The 14,630-nt window shown below is 49.2% G+C and overlaps 1 protein-coding gene across 2 annotated transcripts in view; it reads right to left on the bottom strand.

Moving 5' to 3' along the window:
- Nucleotides 1-11,715, bottom strand: part of AQP8 (aquaporin 8) — a 14,509-nt gene extending 2,794 nt beyond the window's left edge. The window contains exons 1-5 of one of the 2 annotated variants that reach the window (XM_011987952.1): nucleotides 11,654-11,715; nucleotides 9,870-10,117; nucleotides 5,787-5,913; nucleotides 2,944-3,158; nucleotides 565-699 (exon numbers count right to left, since the gene is read on the bottom strand). In XM_011987952.1, coding sequence (XP_011843342.1) covers nucleotides 565-699; nucleotides 2,944-3,158; nucleotides 5,787-5,913; nucleotides 9,870-10,111 — 719 coding nt within the window. In that variant the 5' untranslated portion in view covers nucleotides 10,112-10,117; nucleotides 11,654-11,715. Of the gene's footprint in view, nucleotides 1-564; nucleotides 700-2,943; nucleotides 3,159-5,786; nucleotides 5,914-9,869; nucleotides 10,118-10,257; nucleotides 10,369-11,653 lie in introns of those variants that run through there. The other variant, XM_011987951.1, reaches the window with a different exon arrangement.
- Between the last annotated feature and the right edge of the window lie 2,915 nt (nucleotides 11,716-14,630).

Below are 14,630 nucleotides of genomic sequence, written 5' to 3'. Positions count from 1 at the left end.
CCAGCACTTTGGGTGGCCTAGGCAGGAGGATCATTTGAGGTCGGGAATTTGCAACCAGCCTGACCAACATGGTGAAACCCCATCTCTACTAAAAATACTGAAAAAATAGCCTGATGTGGTGGCAGGCACCTATAATCCCAGCTACTTGGGAGGCTGAAGCAGGAGAATTGCTTGAATCTGGGAGGCAGAGGTTGCACTGAGCTGAGATCACACCACTGCTCTCTAGCCTGGGCAACAGAGGGAGACTCTGTCAAAAAAAAAAGAAAAGGAGAAAGACCAAGTCCTAAAGACGTTGTCTGAGCACCACCTGAAACCACTGCTCCCTGTGAAGTTTCTGATGATGTGAGCCAATGAATTCCTCTTTATGGCAAACGCTGTTTTGAAATAGATCTCTGTCACTTGCAACCAAAGCTCCTAGATGGAGCCATTTTCTTTGCCTCTAAAGAGGCTCCCTCTTTTCTCTTCCAAACCCAAGTGAGAGCCTAGCCCTCTAGCCCCGGACTCTCTGAGAGATGTTGCCAAGTGCCCATTCCACGGGCCAGTGACCCTGTGTCACACTCCTACCTAATGAGCAGTCCAACAAGCAGGCCAGCCAGGAGTGGGCCCAGCCAGTAGATCCAGTGGAAGTCCCAGTGGTTGGCCACCACTGCAGGTCCAAAAGCACGGGCCGGATTCATGCAGCCTCCAGATACAGTGCCCCTGCAAACACCCAGGCACCCCGGTCACCAGGATCCCAGCCAGGCCCCACCTCACCTCACGCTTATGTCCCCAACTAGGCCTAGTCACACACCACCCAGAAACCCTCTCTAAACTCCCACATCATGAGCTCCTGGATAGATCCTAAAGAAGGTAGAGAGGCTATCAGCACTAGGAAGCAGAAGGTGTGGCTCCCCACTGGGTGTGCAGTCCAGCACTCCCCACAAACTCCTCTAGAATGCCCAGCAAAAATGCCTGCTCAGCGACAGCAGGAAGAGAAGCTGGATCTACATCTGTTCCAAAGTCTACAGAGCAAAGTCCATCAGTTTCAGTCCTTTTGGAGTCAAGCTGACCTAGATTCAAAACCCAGCCCACATATTATAAAATAACGAAAAGTGTATCATTGGATTGTTTGTGACCCAAAGAATAAATGCTTGAAGGGATGAATACCCTGTTTACTTTGACGTGATCATTACCCGTTGCTTGCCTGTATCAAAACACCTCATGTAACCTCAGCCAGGCACGGTGGCTCACGCCTGTAATCCCAGCAGTTTAGGAGGCCGAGGCAGGCAGACCACTTGAGGTCAGGAGTTCAAGACCAGCCTGGCCAACATGGTGAAACCCCGTTCCTACTAAAAATACAAAAATTAGCCAGGTGTGGTGGCGCATGCCTATAATCCCAGCTACTGGGGAGGCTGAGGCAGGATAATCGCTTGAACTTGGGGGTTGAAAGTTGCAGTGAGCCATGATCATGCCACTGTACTCCAGCCTGGGTGACAGAGCAAGACTCTGTCTCAAAAACTAAAACTAAAAATAAAATAAAATAATGAACAGTATAAGTGGATTGTTTGCAACACAAAGAATAAATGCTTGAGGGGATGAATACCCCATTTACCCTGACATGGTAATTATGCATTGCATGCCTATATCAAAGCGTCTCATGTAACCCAGAAATATATACACCTACTAGGTTCAACCACAAAATTTTAAAAATATATATATATAAAGAAAGAAAAACCCCAGCCTAGATAGTTCTAGTTGTGGGGAGCTCCATGAACCTCTCTGTATTCAAGTGAGGTGAAAGTGACTATCCCATAGGTTGTCATCAGAAGTGAATGAGAAAATGCAAACGGAGCCCACACCTCGAATATAATTAATGTACAAAAAGCATTAACTGATCTAACTGGTCCAGATGAGGCCCTTGTTGCACCACAAGCTTAAGGCCCAGAATCTCCTACAGGGAGACTCTTCCCCAGGTGCACCTCTCTCGTTCTGGGGCTCTGTCTTTACCCCATTCTCTCAAGCTGGGGGCCTGTAGACCTCATCCCCACCCTGTGTCCAGCTTCGAAGTCAAAAGACTTGTAAGTGAATCAAAGGCCACTAGGGGGAAGCAAAGCATGGCCACAACTTTACACATTCCCCAGGCTTCACCTCCCAAAGCTGAGGGAGAGCTGACCCAGGAGAAAGGTTAGGCTTGGTTCTGTGTCCAAAAGAAAGGAAAGAGTCAGACATTAGGGAGAGGCTCCCTGGGCTGGGCAATGTGGCTCATGCCTGTAATCCCAGTACTTTGAGAGGCCAATGCAGGAGGATGGCTTGAAGCCAGGAGTTAAAGACTAGCCTGGGCAACATAGCGTAGCCCCCATCTCTAAATAAAATAAATAAGAAAAATAAAAAGGGCTCACTCATCCTCTTGTCCCAAATCTGTCACTTAATTTGCCACTGCCCACTGACCTTAAATAAGTCACTTCTGTCATCTCTGAGCCTCAGTTTCCTTATCTATAAAACGGGAGACATCATCCCCAATCTTGTTGCCTTAATCCCTTCCAAAGCCTGCTGGGAAACTCAAAATAAAGGAGACAACAGCTACAGGTGCTTTTTGTAATCCTGAGGCTAAAACCTGGCTGCCCAGTGACCAAATGAACACAGTTCACAGAAATGTTGTATTTACGCTACGAAAATTAGAAAACATCACGTACAAATTTAAATTTCTGACTTCCTTTGAATGAAATCATCACCCCAGACCCGTGTTCCCAGCAATAATTGACAAGAGCTGAACTGACTGGAGCGCCTCCGACACCGCAGTCCCCACCACTCCCTGTTGTCTGCCTGATGCCAGCCCACCTCCCCATTTGCAGCACCTTCCTGGCCCCTAATAGCAACTGAATCTGTGGCCCTCAGGCCTGAGCTCCTCCAGAGCTGAACAGTGCAGATCTGGGCATGGTCGCCCCACTGCCAAGGGACACTCACCCGGCCAGGATATCCACGATGACAGCAAAGCCGATGGAGAATGGGGCCAGAGGGCCCTTTGTCTTCTCATTGATGGCACCCATGCACACAGCCAGGGCCAGCAGCGTCGTCAGGATGATCTCTGCCCCCAGCGCCCCTGCCACCTGCCCGTGCTCCTGGACGGTCACAAAGGCTGCCCCAGACGCATTCCAGAACTTCTCCTCGGGACTCACCGCCTGCACAGAGAAGCTGCTCAGCCTCACAGTGGGGCAGAGAGACAGCTGGAAACTGAGGGGCGAGGGCCTAAAACATGCTTGCCCACCGTAAGGGCCAGTGAAGGGTTATGTCCAATTTCAGTTACATAGACCTGGATCCACATCCCAGCTCTGCCAGATTTTACTCTGTGACCCTGTGTGAGCTACTAAACCTCTCTGAGCCTCACTTTGTTCCGCTGAAAAATACGAATGGGGCTAGGCATGGCGGCTCACGCCAGCAACCCCAGCACTTTGGGAGGCCGAGGTGGGTGGATCACTTGAGCCCAGGAGTTCGAGATCAGCCTCGCCAACATGTGAAACCCCATCTCCACTAAAAATACAAAAATTAGCGGGGTAAGGTGGCAGGGACTTGTAATCCCAGCTGCTCAGGAGGCTGAGGCACAAGAATCACTTGAACTCTGGAAGCGGAAGTTGCAGTGAGCTGAGATCACACACACCACTGCACTCCAACCTTGAACAACAGAGCAAGACTCCATCTCAAAAGAAAAAAGAAAAAAGTAAAAGAAAACTGAGGATAACCCAGTCATGGCTCCAGGTTACAGGCCTAAAGCTTAGATGATCCTCTTTGAGAAAAAGAACATAAACTGTCTTTTTTTTCTTTCTTTGAGACAGAGTCTAGCTCCATCACCCAGGCTGGAGTGCAGTGACCCAATCATAGCTCACTACAGCCTCGATCTCCTGGGCTCCAGTGATCCTCCTACCTCAGCCTCTCATGTAGCTAGGATCACAGGTACATACCAACCACGCCCACCTAATTTTTTTATTATTATTTTTTGTAAAGATGGGGGGTCTCACATGTTGCCCAGGCTGGTCTGGAACTCCTAGGCTCAAGTAATCCTCCTGCCTCCGCCTCCCAAAATGCTGGGATTACAGGCATCAGCTGCCATGTGCGGCTCAAAATACTTTACGCTTACAAACTTTACAAACACATATGATCAGGTGAACTCATTGCTAGGCCCCCATAGAACCGTGGAAGGGGCGTATGCAGGAGGGCCCTGAAGCCTGAGCTCAATTACTTCTATGGGCAGTCAGCCTCAGGGCTGTCATAGCCCCAAAGGGGAAAGACAGTGCAGTGCGCAAGCTTCTGGACTCTGGACCCAGTCGGGGCTGCGCTGCTTACAAGCACGTCTGAACTTGAGCAAGTTGCCTGCTTCTCTGCCCCTCTGTTTTCTCATCTATAAAATAGGGATGATACTGACAGCTCCCGGCTCACAGACAAGGCCGCTGGTGTGCCTGGCACAAGGTAAGCGCTGTCTATGAGCTGACTGTGGTTTCTCGTAAAGTTGCTGGGAGATGAAATAAGAGAATATGTGTAAAACATTTAGCAGGGAGAATGTGCTCAGGGAACCGTGCTGTCCCACAACTGGCAGAGCCGTGTTTGACAGGTTTTAAGTGGCAGGGCTTGAGCTAGGTCTGGGCACTGCTTTTCCTAAAGAAGCAGAGCAGGAAGGTCCCAGCATGTTCCATAGATAGGGGAACAGACTGTGGCTCTCAAATGGGAGCATGGAGAGACCAGGGAAGGGGATGACAGTAAAGTGAGGCTTGAGAACAAAGTCTGCGGTGGGTCAGCAGTTACAGCTTCAGACCCTATCGCAGCCAAGCTAACAGAGCTCCCCATCCACCACCCCCCACACACCCGCCAAGCAAGGCCCACATCTTGACGGGCTTGAAGGGTCCCTGGCTGAACTGAGACTTAAGGGCAAAAGGAAAGAGAGAGAGGAAAAAAAGAAAAAGAGGGATGGAGGGAGAAAGTCTATCCATGGATTTATGCGTAAAGCTATGAAAATTCTGTGGCTGGCCAGGCTGGGTCACTCATGCCTGCAATCCCAGCACTTTGGGAGGCCAAGGCAGGAAGATCACTTGAGACCAAGAGCTGAAGACCAATGTGGTCAACATAGTGAGAGCCCACCTCTACAAAAAAATTTTTTTAATTAGTTGGGTATGGTGACACACATCTATAGTCCCAGCTACTCAAGAGGCTGAGGTAGGAGGATCACTTGAGCCCAGGAGGTCCAGCCTGCAGTCAGCTATAATTGCACCACCACACTCCAGCCTGGACAACAGAGTGAGACCCCATCTCTAAAATAAAAAAGAGAGGCCGGGCGCAGTGGCTCACGCTTGTAATCCCAGCACTTTGGGAGGCCGAGGCAGGCAGATCACTTGAGGTCAGGAGTTCAAGACCAGCCTGGCCAACATGGTGAAACCCCGTCTCTACTAAAAATACAAAAATTAGCCAGGTGTGGTGGCATGCGCCTGTAATTCCAGTTACTCAGGAGGCTGAGGCAGGAGAATTGCTTGAGCTCAGGAGGTAGAGGTTGCAGTGAGCCGAGATCACACCACTGTACTCCAGCCTGGGTGACAGAGCGAGACTCCATCAAAAAAAAAAAAGCAAATAAATAAAAATAAAATAAAATGCAAAAAGAAAGAAAGAGAGAAGAAAAACGTCCACTAATTCCACTGGTAGAAATAAGCAAAAGATTGGACATTTCCCCACTCCCCACTGTCCCCCCCGACACACACACACATCATACACCTCCAGCAGCCCCATCAGAGAGGAAGCCACTAGCCCAGCGCCTAGGGTTCACCCACCTTGGCCAAGGCAGCCCCGAGCATCCCCCCGAGCAGCTGTGAGACCCAGTACGGGAGGAGCATCACCAGGTTGAGGCCTCCGATCAGCGTGGCTGCCAGGGACACGGCAGGGTTGAAGTGTCCACCACTGTAACCCACAAGAGCAGAGGGAGTCATGAGCCCAGGGCTGACCACATGGCTGGCACTCGAGACAGCATGTCCCAGCCAACCCACCAGGCTGGTTTCACAGGGTGAGAGTCAGTCCAGGGCCCAGCTCAAATACAAAGAGACGCCAAATTGCTTCCAATTTCCCTGAGATGCCAGGCAGAGGGTAAGAGATAAAGGGCAGCCTCTACGTCCTAAGTCCAGCCCCCAGGATGGCCCTGGAGGAAGCATGTGTAGGAGACCATCCCTTAACTCCTCCCTGACTCCCTCCGAGCCTCCCTCCAGCCCTTCAGAGATGTGGCCACAGGTCACATTGAGACACCAAGGCTCCAAGTCAGTAGCCCATGAGCCGTATCCAGGCCTCCCCTTATGATTTGTTTAATTTTATGAGACGGAGTCTTGCTCTGTTGCCCACGCTGGAGTGCAGTGGTATGATCTCAGCTCACTGCAACCTCCACCTTTTGAGTTCAAGCAATGCTCCTGACTCAGCCTCCCAAGTGGCTGGGACGACAGGCGTGTGCCACCATTCCCAGCTGATTTTTGTATTTTTAGTAGAGACGATGTTTCACCATATTGGTCAGGCTGGTCTTGAACTCCTGACCTCAAGCAATCCACTCACGTCAGCCTCCCAAAGTGCTGGGGTTGCAGGCATGAGCTACTTTGCCCGGCCCGGGTCTCCCCTTATGAGTAGCTAGGCCCTGAATAAGACCTCCTGATTGGTTGAACTGCTCAGCCAATGAAAACCCTACTTGTGGTCTGAAAGTGTGATGGGTGTAAAATGCAGATTTGGAGTTCGGGCTGGAAATGGCATGGAGAATCATGGGGTGGAATTGGAGGTTCATGACCAGGTTGGGGACTGGGATTGGGAGTTTGGGGTGTGGAAGGGAATTAGACAAGTCAGAACCTGAGGTCAAAGGGCAGGTTGCAGTTGATCAGCCACTCCCTGGCCCATGGGTAAAGAGCCTTCCTATTCATCAAGATGTTCAACCAGCCCAGGCCCCAGAGCCAGGGTGGCTGCACTCACCAGTGTCCCATCCAGTCCCACTCTAATGGAGGAACTATTGTCACAGTTTGGCCTCCTGAATCCATCTGGTTTCCAGGAATGGATATTCCCCAATGAGAGAGAAAGGGACCCCAAGACTCCCCATGTCACGCAAGAACCAAAGTGCCCCCCAAATGTTAAGAGCCCACCAATGAGTTTATCCAACCTCCAATGGACATAGGACATTCATCTGAGACTGGACAGAGGACCTCAGCTCTACACAAAAGGACTTTGTCCAACACCCTGATACCTCAAGACCAGCTGCCCCAACTTGTCTGACTCAGCTCTGGGCCCAGACCCTCATGCATGGTTTGATTTGATTTGATTTTTTTTTTTCTTTTTTTGAGACGGGGTCTCACTTTGTCACCCAGGCTGGAGTGCAATGGTGCAATCTCGGCTCACTGCAACCTCCGCCTCCTGGGTTCAAGCGATTCTCCTGCTTCAGCCTCCCAAGTAGCTGGAATTACAGGGGCGTGCCACCACGGGGTTTTGTCATGTTGGCCAGGCTGCTCTTGAACTCCTGACCTCAGGTGATTCACCTGCCTCGGCCTCCCAAAGTGCTGGGATTACAGGCGTGAGCCACCGTGCCCAACCTCCATGCATGGTTTGAAAGCACCAGCCAGTGCTAAACTCCACAGGTTGGGAAGAGGGGCAGCCAGGCCTACTTGGCCTCAAGTAGCTTAGCCTGGGCTCTGCTGAGATACACAGATGGAGTCAGGGTGAGGCGGCTTCCCACGGGAGCCCCAAAAGGGAGAGAAACTGTCATTCAGAGCATGGCTGTACCAGGAGGGCCAGGTGACGAGAATCACACATTTCCTGGTTTACACTCATTAGCAATAAAACAATCAAGACACATTCATTCCTTCATTCACTGTTCACTCAGCAAATATTTCTCTAACACTTACTCTATGCCAGGTGCTGTGGTGCTTATAACTTACATACGTAACTTATCCTGGATCCGGTGAACAACCTCAAAGTCAGTGTCTGGCACGCAGTAGGTGCTGAATAAATATTTGTCAAAAAAGCCAAACAGAGGCAGTATTTGCAGTGCCAAATTGATGATCTTTCCAGCCAGCTGGCCTGGGTTCAAAGCCCAACTCTGCCACTGAAGAGCTGTGTGACACTGGCCAAGTTACATAACCTCTCTGTGCCTCAATGATCTCTGCCTGAGAAAGCTATTGCAACGATATAAAGAATTAATACGTGTACAGCTCATGGTACTGTCTATGGAGTTAGCATTCAATAAACATCAGCTATTAGTATTACTCACATTTATACCACTGCACACAGAGGCTTCGGCAACTTGCTGCGGTCACCCAGCTAAGAAGTGATAAAGGTTGCCTTCAATCTCAGATCCGTCCAAAGGGAATATCATATACTTTTTCTTTCACTCACAGTCTCCCTTGGACGTCTAAAGAGACGTGGTTTTGTTTGTTTGTTTGTTTGTTTGTTTGTTTTTGGAGATGGAGTCTCACTCTGTTGCCCAGGCTGGAGTGCAGTAGCACAGTCTTGGCTCAATGCAACCTCCCCCTCCTGGTTCAAGCAATTATTCTGCCTCAGCCTCCCAAGTAGCTGGGACTCCAGGTACCTGCCACCACTCCCAGCTAATTTTTGTAGCTTTAGTAGAGACAGGGTTTCACCCTGTTGGCCAGGCTGCTTTCCAACTCCTGACCTCAGGTGATCCACACGCCTCAGCCTCCCGAAGTGCTGGGATTACAGGCGTGAGCCACTGCACCCAGTCTAAAGAGATGTTAAAGCTCTTTTCCATTCTGGTTTTCTCAGAAACAGTATTTCTGTTTCCCCATTCAGATCTATGTTTTGAGTGAGATTTGATACAGACCAACGATGTCCCAGATCACCCTGCCAGGCACCCCATTCAGGATCTTCGTCGTGCTGGCTGGCTGTCCTGGGAACCAGCAACCATGTCCACAGACCTTCCCATTGATCCTCTACCCAGATGAGAGCTAAGCCAGAGAAGCCTGTCCCTTTCCCTGCCCCTCCTTCTTGGTCACCTCTTGATAAGCCAGGACCACTGCAAATCCCCGCATACCCAGGTGGGAAAACCTGGCTCAGGTCTTCTGTGCATTTCTGCTTTCCCTAAAACCCCCTTCTAGTGGTAACAATAACACAGCAACCAATGCCTACTGTATGTTTGGTGTGTGCCAGGCGCTCTACTTCATTTAATTCTCACGCCTCCCCAATGAGGCACTTGGATTTGAGTGCTGGAGCCGGACAGCTTGTTCTTGACTGCTGGCTCTGCCACTCTCTGGCCCTCTAAGCTTGGACAGATTACACAGCCTCTCTTTTTTGCAGCTATAAAATGGGGTTAATAACAAGACCTACCCCACAAGGCTTTTGTGAGGATTAAATAACTAATATCTATAAAGTAATTAGACTAGTGCCTGGTACATGGTTAGCAATATAGATGTGTTGGCTTGAAAAAAAACCATTTAAAAGTACGCTACTATTCCCATTTTATAGGTGGGGAACTTTGGGTTTAGAGAGTGACTTGCCAGCCAGGCATGGTGGCTCACACCTGTAATCCCAAAACTTTGGGAAGCCAAGGCAGGAGGATCGCTTGAGACGAGGAGTTCAAGACTAGCCTGGGCAACATAGTGAGACCCCATCTCTACCACAAAATTTAAAACTTAGTTGGGTGCTGTGGCACATGCCTGTGATCCAGCTACTCAGAAAGAGAATGACTTGCCCAAAGTCACAAGCTCACAGGCTGTGGGGTCTGGAGTTGACCCCAGACAGTCTGACTCCCAACCCCATCGTTATCCAGAGCGCTCCTTGAAATCCCCAATATATGCGCCCAGGGGTCCTTGACAACAGCTTTGCTTTCCACCCCAGCGCGCCAAGTCAGCACCAGGCTGAATCCTCAGAGCTGGTCTCACCTGATATTCCCTAGCGTGGCAATCACGAGCCCCAAAGCCAACCCATGGGCCAGGGCCGGCTGCAGCAGTCCAGTGTCCGTCCCATTCTCGATGACCGACAGGCACCCGATGAAGATGAAGAGAGCAGAGCCCAGCAGTTCGACCAGGCACGGCTGCACAAACCGTTCATACCAGGACACTCGCCACCTGCCACCCACACTCGGCTCCCTGGCCTTGCCGTTGCCAAATTCAGGCTCACACATGGCTATCTGCCGTAGGGAAAAAGGGACAGAGGACACGGGTGGGAGGCAAGTCCAGATACAGAGGGTCCCGACCCCCAACCTTGAATTAATTCACAGCCCCCCTTGCTCTGCCAGCCTGGAGAGGAAGATGCTGACAGAGGGCTCACCTCTCCAGGCATCAGGATCAGGTGGCACAAACATCAGGCTGTTGCCTGAGCTGCTGGGAAACCTGCACCTGCTGTCCAGGACGCTGTTATCTCCTAGGGACAGGACCTGCTGGTCACACTATAGGCTCTGCCCCTTTTAAAGGGCTGCAGAGGCTCAATGCAAGTGCAGAGAAAGCAATAAACCTCAGGTAGGAGGCGGCTCTGAGGCCCAGAGGAGGAAATTTTTTTAAATCTCAACAGGGCAGGATGAGGGAGTCAGGGATTGCTGAACTTTCCACCAATGAGGGAAAAACATGCCAGCTTGGCTATGTCATCTGGGAGCACACTCCAGGCTGTAGAAGGTGGGAGATGGGTCCAGCACCCCAGCTCCCCATGGTCCAAAGCAGGACAGCGCACGTAAGTGGGTCCCACTGGGTTGGAACCTCACATGTTAAGAAACAGCAAACTCAGCCAGGCACAGTGGCCCACACCTGGAATCCCAGCACTTTGGGAGGCTGAGGTGGGTGGATCACTTGAGGTCAGGAGTTCGAGACCAGCCTGGCCAACATGGTGAAACCCCACCTCTACTAAAAACACAAAACTCAGTCGGGCGTGGTGGTGCATGCCTGTAATCCCAGCTACTTAGCGGGGCGAAGGCAGGAGAATCATTTGAACCTAGGAGGCGAAGATTGCGGTGAGCCAAGATCGTGCAACTGCACTCCAGCCTGGGCAACCGAGCAAGGCTCTGAAAAAAAAAAAAAGGAAAGAGAAAGAAGAAAAGAAAAAAGGAAAGAAAAGAGAAAAAGAAAGAGGGTGGGAGGGAGGGAAGAAAGAGAGAGAGAGAGAAAGAAAGAAAGGGAGGGAGGGAGGGAAGAAAGAAAGAGAGAGAGAGAGAGACAGAAAGAAAGGAAAGAAAGAAAAAGAAAGAAAGAAAGAAAGAAAGAAAGAAAGAAAGAAAGGAAGGAAGGAAGGAAGGAAGGAAGGAAGGAAGGAAGGAAGGAAGGAAGGAAAGAAGGAAAGAAAGAAAGAAAGGAAGGAAGGAAGGAAGGAAGGAAGGAAAGAAGGAAAGAAAGAGAGAGAGAAAAAGAAAGAAAGAAAGAAAGAAAGAAAGAAAGAAAGAAAGGAAGGAAGGAAGGAAGGAAGGAAGGAAAGAAAGAAAGAAAGAAAAGAAAGAAAGAAAAGAAAAGAAAAGAAATAAATGGCGTGTTGGTGTTTGCCTGTAATCCCAGCTACTCAGGAGGATGAGGCATGAGAATCACTTGAACCCAGGACCCAGAGGTTGCAGTGAGCTGAGATCACACCACTGCACTCCAGCCTGGGCAACAGAGTAAGACCCTGTCTCAAAAAGAAAAAAAAAGAAAGAAACAGCAAACCCATTTTCAAGTATTTTTCCACTGAGTCCCACAGTTTCAAACACCTGCAGTCACCGTGACAACCTGAGCCAGGGCTGAGTGTATAGATGACGATCCTTCACAGACAGAGGCAGCAGAGACTAGCACGAGGTAATGCAATGCAGCGGCAAGACCCATGGACTTTGGAAACAGGCTGCTTGGAGTTCAGTCCCAGCTCTGCCGTAAACTAGCCATGTAACCCTTGGGCACACCACTTGGCCTCTCTGGGCCTTTGTTTTCTCATCTGTTGGGTGTGGATGTTTGTGGCTGCACCGTGTCATAGGGTTGTTGGGAAGTTTAAATGAGATAATATGGGTAAAGTGCTCAGGACAGTGCTAGACACACAATACCAGTGTCCACGAATTTACAATGTATGCTTGGCTGTAAGTAATAGCTAATAGTGAGCATGTTCTATGTGCCAGGCACTGGGGCTAAGTGCCTTCTATTATCTCATTTAAACCTCACTGCCACGCTGTGAAGCAGGTACTATTATTATAGCCATTTCACAGACGAGAAAGTGGAGTGTCAGGAAGATTGAGTTTCCCAGGATTATACAGCTTATATGATCACAGAACTTGTGGGCTGTGACAAGAGGATAAATACTGTATATGATTCTACTTGTATGAAGTACCTAGACTAGTCAAATTCATAGAGACAGAAGTAGAATGGTGGTTTCCAGGGCCCGGGGGGAAGGAAGAATGAAGAGTTTGTGTTTAGCGGGTACAGATTTTCTGTTTGGGAGGAAAGTTTTGGGATGGATGATATAGTGACACAACAGTGTGAAGTACTTAATGTCACTGAAATGTACACTTAAAAATGGTTCAAATTGCCAGGCATATTTGGCTCACACCTATAATCTCAGCACTTTGGGAGACCAAGGCAGGCAGATCACTTGATTTCAGGAGTTCAACACCAGTCTGGCCAACATGGTGAAACCCTATGTCTACTAAAAATACAAAAATTAGCTGGGTGTGGTGGTGTGCACCTGTAATCCAAGCTGCTTCGGAGGCTGAGGCAGGAGAATCGCTTGACCATGGGAGGCAGAGGTTGTAATGAGCTGAGATCACACCACTACACTCCAGCCTGGGTGACAGGACGAGACTCCATCTCAAAAAAAAATAGTTAAAATGGCATATTTTATTTTATGTGTATTTTGCCACAGTTGAAAAAAAAATACTTGTGAGCTAACCCACTACACTCTACTGCCTTCCTAAGAGGGATGGATGGATGGATGGATGGATGGATGGATGGATGGATGGATGGATGGATGCATGGATGGATGCATGGATGGATGGATGGATGGATGGATGGATGGATGGATGGATGGATAAGTGGATGGATGAGTGGATGGATGGATGGATGGATGGATGGATGGATGGATGGATGGTTGGGTGGATGATGGATGGATGGATAGATGGATGGATAGATGGAAAAAAGGGAAGAAAGAAAAGAAAGGAGGAAGGAGGAAGGAAGGGAGAAAGGAAGGAGGAAGGAAAGAAAATGAGATGAGTTCCTTATCCATTCATTCACTCACCAAACATTTAAATAGCTGCTGCAAGTCAGTCACTGCTCTAAGCTGGCTGGAGATGTAGCAGTGAACAAGACAGGCGAAATCCTGCTCTGTGCTCATAGCTTTATCTCTGAGTGTTTGTATGCACTGGTAGAGAAGTCATGCTGGAGCTAAAGGAATTTTAATGATTATTTCTGACATTTCTCAACTACTCACTACATCTCCAACACCATGTTAAACACTCTGTATATATTCGTAACCCCCCTTTGAGATAAGTCTTATCACTTATTATCACCATCTTCAGATGATAAAAATGAGGCACAAAGAAGTTAAAGAACTCACCCATGGCTGTGTACACAAAGAATATCTGCTTCAGGACAGAAGTGGATATATCTAGAGAAGAGTGTGACAGTTTGTTGACAGCCCATGTCAGTGAGAGGCCCAGGAATACAGGGTCTCTGCCAGATATCTTCACCTCTAGGAAGGTTATCTTTAGCCCTGTTGTCTACCTCCTCCATATCCCACACATCCCACAGCACATCATACAGGATGTTTCTTAGACCCTTCTTTCCACGTCCTATAAATAGCGACATAAGATAGTCTGACCCAAGGCTGCCCCATCCCCCTCATTATTTGCTCAAGTCCTGCCAGTACTGCTTCCAGAATAATTCTCTCTTGTTTTCACCTATGCCTTCATCTATTCTTGCTTAGTCCCTTGAACAAAGAAAAACTAAGCTGGGCGCACTAGCTTGCACCTGTAATCCCAGCACTTTGGGAAGCCAAGGCGGGCGGATCACGAGGTCAGGAGTTCAAGACCAGCCTGACCCACATGGTGAAACCCCGTCTCTACTAAAAATACAAAAATTAGTCGGGCATGGTGGCACACGCCTGTAATCCCAGCTACTCAGGAGGCTGAGGCAGGAGAATCGCTTGAACCTGGAAGGCGGAGGTTGCAGTGAGCCGAGATCACACCACTGCACTCCAGCCTGGGCCACAGAGCGATACTCCATCCCCCACCCCCACCTCAAAAAAATGGATTCTTTGCTCACATAATAGTCCATGGCAGGCTCGTCTCCAAATGGTGACTCAGGGATCCAGGCTACTTCCATCTTGGAGCCGCCCCATCTAGGTCCTCAGATCTTCTCCAGCAAAATGGGAAAGAGAGAATGTGGAGGGCTGTGCAGGAGATTATTATGTGCTGGGCCTAGAAATACTATATATCCCTTTCATCTATACTTGATGGGCTCAAACTCAGTCACATGGCTTCACCTGACTACAACAGAGCCTGGGAATTGTAGTCTTGCCCTGTGCCCAGGGAGAAAAAGAAAGGCAGTTTATGAATATCGAGCAATGTCTGCCACAAACTAGAAATTGTTGCTTTCCCAGAGACCATGGTTCTAGTCGAGTTTTTCTCTGAATTAAGTCATTCAGTGTCTCCCATGGTTTCAAGACAAAACCAGACTCCCTTAGCTAGCCACAGAGGCGTCAGTTCC

The sequence above is a fragment of the Mandrillus leucophaeus genome, unplaced genomic scaffold (assembly GCF_000951045.1).
Source record: "Mandrillus leucophaeus isolate KB7577 unplaced genomic scaffold, Mleu.le_1.0 Scaffold32, whole genome shotgun sequence".
NCBI lineage: Eukaryota > Metazoa > Chordata > Mammalia > Primates > Cercopithecidae > Mandrillus > Mandrillus leucophaeus.
The sequence above is the reverse complement of the archived record's forward strand: the minus strand, read 5'-3'. Positions and strand labels throughout refer to the sequence as shown.